Genomic DNA, 4391 nt, shown 5'->3' on the forward strand with positions numbered 1-4391 from the left:
AATATAAATATTATATATAATAACATTACCAAATAATTAATTATTTCTTTTTATAATTTTTTTATAAAAAATATATTTTGTCTAACAAGATGCGATCAAATTCTTCAAACGCTGTATTTTTACGGACGTAGCATGATTGGTAATTACTAGTTACGTATTGGTCAAAGCAAGAGTTATTTGGAATTTGGAACCCATGCCCTATTGACTGATGCTTATTTGTTATTTCTTCGAACCGTTCATTGCATATCAAATTTCTTGACTCCTTAAACTCATAATATTTAATTATTTATATAACTACGTCTACATCCCAATGAGTCAATTGTCAAAAGTCACAAATTTAGGATGTCATGCGAGAAAAAAAAAAAAATAAAACTTCTAATTTTATATTATGAAATTTTGCTAATATGTATTTTTAGAACACAAAATAAAATAATTATTAGTAAAAGTTTTTAAATATTATTTTTTAATAATTACAAAACAAATATTTTAAAAAATTTAATTTTTTATATTTTTAATAAAAAAATTTTCACTTTATAATTTTAAAGACATAAATTAAATAAACTCTTATATTATTAGTTTCTTCCTTTTAAGTTTTGTCCCCACAAGAAATTTCACCTCAACTCTCTCCATTCCAATATTTTAAGTTTCTTAAGAAATCCAATTTTTTTTGTGTTTTGAGTCCCTCTTAGCCACAAAAACCTGCCACTTTATCAATTTCTACGGTTTCTACTTGTGGATAGTGTTTGTGTTTTTCCTTGTACTACACCACATCCTTGTCTCATATTCTTTTTTTATTATTATTATTTTAAGGTACCATGTTCTAGTTTACAGTTGTTCTTTGATTTACATTAGTTTCTGCGTGTTGGTGTCAACTGTCAAACAATTGAAACACTTTTCTAAGTTTTCTTCATAGTTCTGTCCACTGTCAGAATTAAATTCTTCATTACTCTCCAAGTTCCTCCGTAGAAGTCATCAATTCCTTCTTCTTCTTTTTTGTGATGAAGTTGTAGTAAAACTGTCCACAGTTTCTGATTTTGGTTACTGTTATTTCTATTATTATTATTATTATTATTATCATGGATGATCATAAATCTGAGGATCAACACCTGGTGGCGGCAGCGCAGCACATTTTAAAGGCGTTGGCGGCAAGCAAGGCTGTCTCCGATGATCTGAGAAAAACTCTCTTGGATTTCGATATTCACCTATCAGCCATGTCCATAGTTGAAAGGAGCATCAAGCAGCTAGAAAGGAAAATTAAATTTGCCGAAGGCAAAATAATGACTTGGAAAGCGAAGAATTCGATGATATGGGACTGCGGTTCCAAGGAATCTTCCGAGTATTTAGAAGCCGTTAGTGAGATTCAAGCAGCCGTTCACAACTTGCAGAGTTTGAATGAACACGATAAAGAACTACTCGGAAGAGCCAACGGAATCTTGCAGGTTGCCATGGCGAAACTGGAGGAAGAACTAGTTCATATCCTCGTTAAGCACAAGCAATACCTTGAACCGGAATCTTTCGCGAACGAGGCCGGTTCAGTTGATCTGGTTAATCCTGCGTTAATTCCAGATCTCAAGAGCATTGCAAATGTCATGTTCGGTTCCAAGTACCATCAGGAGTTTTGCCAGACTTTCATTTCTTCGAGACGCGACGCCTTGGACGAGTTCTTCGTGGTTCTTGAAATAGAAAGATTCAGCAACGAGAACGTCATGAAAATGGAAGGGAATTGCTTGAATCGCGAGATAAAGAAGTGGATTCGCGCCGTGAAGATAGTCTTTCAGGTGTATCTCGTCGCAGAGAAACGGTTGTGTAAGCAAATTCTTGGAGACTTCAACGACTCTGTTTATCAGTTCTGCTTCGCCGAGATAACTTTGAGTTTCGTGTTGAAACTTTTGAATTTTGGTGAGGCCGTAGCAATGGGAAACCGTTCACCGGAGAAACTGTTCTGTTTTCTAGACATCTATGAAGTTTTGGAGAATCTCGCTGTCTATGTAGACATTTTGTTCTTTGAAGAATTTGGTTCATTTGTAAGAGATGAGTTTCACAAGCTTCTAAACAAGTTTGGTGAAGCTTCAAAGTTCACATTTTTAGCATTTAAAAATGCTATTGCAAATGATCCTTCAAAGGCGCGATTCCCTGGTGGCGGAGTTCACCATCTTACCAAATATGTAATGAATTTCATCAAGACACTGGCGGAATATGGCGAGGCACTCAACCTTCTCCTGGCGGACGAGACTCCGGCCGACCCAGAAGGCAATGATGACGATGACAGCCATCCTTTGGCTGGCGAATTCTGGTCGGTGGCGGCCACTCTTGAATCCAACCTGATCAGTAAGTCCAAATTGTACAAAGATGTGGCATTGCAACATGTATTCATGATGAATAACATTCACTACATGGTCCAAAAGGCTAAGTCCTCGGAACTAAGCTTAGTGTTCGGCGATCGATGGCTTCGTCGGCACGTTGCCAAGTTCCGAGATAATGCTAGAAGCTATGAGAGGGTAACTTGGGGTCCAATACTCTCTATTCTGAAACAAGAAAACGCTGAATTGAATTGCACTTCTTCGAAGGAAAATCTAAAGAAAAAGTGCAAAGATTTCAATGCTTCTTTTAGTGAAACCTATAGGTCACAAACAGGGTGGTATATTCCAGATACTGAACTCCGTGAAGATGTACAAATCTCAATTTCTCAGAAAGTTGTTCATGCTTACCGGCAATTCACTGGGAGATATTCATCAACCATTGATGAGAAGTGGAAAAAGCACACTGTGGATGATATAGAGAACTATGTATTGGACCTTTTTGTAGGTTCACCAAAATCTTTGCATTATTTTTCATCATCAGCACAGATACTGAAAAGGGATAAGAGTGTTTGATGAAGATTTTTTTTTTCATTTTTTCTTTTTGTTGTCTTAGTTTTAGCAATTGGGGATACCATTTACAATATTTTAGTTTTCTTATACCATTGACATTAAATAAAACTAATGTGGCCTCACCTTGTTACTCAATTTGGATGAACATATTGTGTTCTTATTACATGACAACTTTGTAAACATTTTACATAAATGAGTTTTTATTGGCTTTTGTCTTTATAAAAACGGGTTGAATATCTAAATTTAAGTAATCTATTTTTAAGTTTTGGACATTATTATGTAGTATTAAGTCTTAAAACTTTATAATTAGTGTATATGATAAGATAAAACAAAATAATAGTATAGAATTTTTATGATGTAAATTTTTTATAATTAGGATCAGATCAATATAAAATATATATTAGGAATAACCACTAAAAATGTCCTCGAATTATTCAAACACTGATAATAATGACCTCTATTTTATTATCGACAAAAATAACTTTTAATAATTTAAGAACGTGCATAAAATACCCATCCGTCAAGAAAAATATATTCCGTTAACGGAAAAACATACGTGACGCTCTTTCTCTCCCTTATTTCTTCTTCTTCCTCACAATGTATCCCCATCTCCATCCCCAAAATTAATTACCCTAAACCCCGAATCTTCCAAATCTCTATGCTCTTCTTTTCCTCCTGATGCCATAGCCACTGCTTTGTCTACTTCTCTTCAGAACATCAGAAGCTACAGCACAACATTCAAAAACTACACCCAGAACTATAACGCGAGTACGATCGGAATTGAAGGGAAGCTTGACGGTTGGAGCTGGAAGGCGAGCGCCACAACCAGAACTGAAAGGCGAGCACTGCCGGATCTGGAAGGCAAGCGTCGCCGGGTCTGGAAGGCGAGCTTCACGGGTGGGAGTTGGCTCCGTCCCAATTCTCTTTCCTCCATTCACAACAACAACCTATGCCTTCTCCATTATTTCGCTCACTGTCGTTGACTTAGCTCTTCACCATTCGCTTCTGATTTTGTTTCTATTTTTAAATCTGTTGTTGAAATCAGAGTGAATTATTATTGGTATTGTTGTTGTTGTTGTTAATGGACTCTGAGAGTTGGATGAATTTTTAGAGGGATGACGATGAGATATGCTGGCGGCAAGATGGGTAAATGTTATAGTTTGAGTTTCAGATTGGGGTGAGATTCATGGTGTTACAGTAAATATGAGAAGATGGCGACCATGTGATGGTAGCAAGGGTGAGGATGCAGGTAATGGTTCAGGTGTGGTGGGCTTGAGGGAATTGAATAAGTGGTGTATGTCGAGTGGTAATAGTGACTGTGACGGAAGAGAGAGAGAATCTCCGTTTGCCACATCAGACATTTTCATAAATGGAATATGCCTCTTATAACGAATGGGTATTTTGTGTACGGTTTTAAATTATAAAAGATTATTTTTGTTATTAATAAAAGTAGAGATCATTATTGTCAGCGTTTGAATAATTCAAAAATGTTTTTGGTAATTAACCCATATATATTATAAA

The 4391-nt window shown here is 35.8% G+C and overlaps 1 protein-coding gene across 1 annotated transcript; it reads left to right on the top strand.

The window, feature by feature from the left end:
• The first annotated feature begins 1076 nt into the window (after positions 1-1076).
• Positions 1077-2873, top strand: LOC112786666 (exocyst complex component EXO70E2-like). Its single transcript, XM_025830029.2, has one exon. It carries the CDS (start codon positions 1077-1079, stop codon positions 2871-2873), a length of 1797 nt encoding a protein of 598 aa, XP_025685814.1.
• Positions 2874-4391: the final 1518 nt, after the last annotated feature.

The sequence above is a fragment of the Arachis hypogaea genome, chromosome 20, assembly GCF_003086295.3.
Source record: "Arachis hypogaea cultivar Tifrunner chromosome 20, arahy.Tifrunner.gnm2.J5K5, whole genome shotgun sequence".
Classification (NCBI taxonomy): Eukaryota; Viridiplantae; Streptophyta; class Magnoliopsida; order Fabales; family Fabaceae; genus Arachis; species Arachis hypogaea.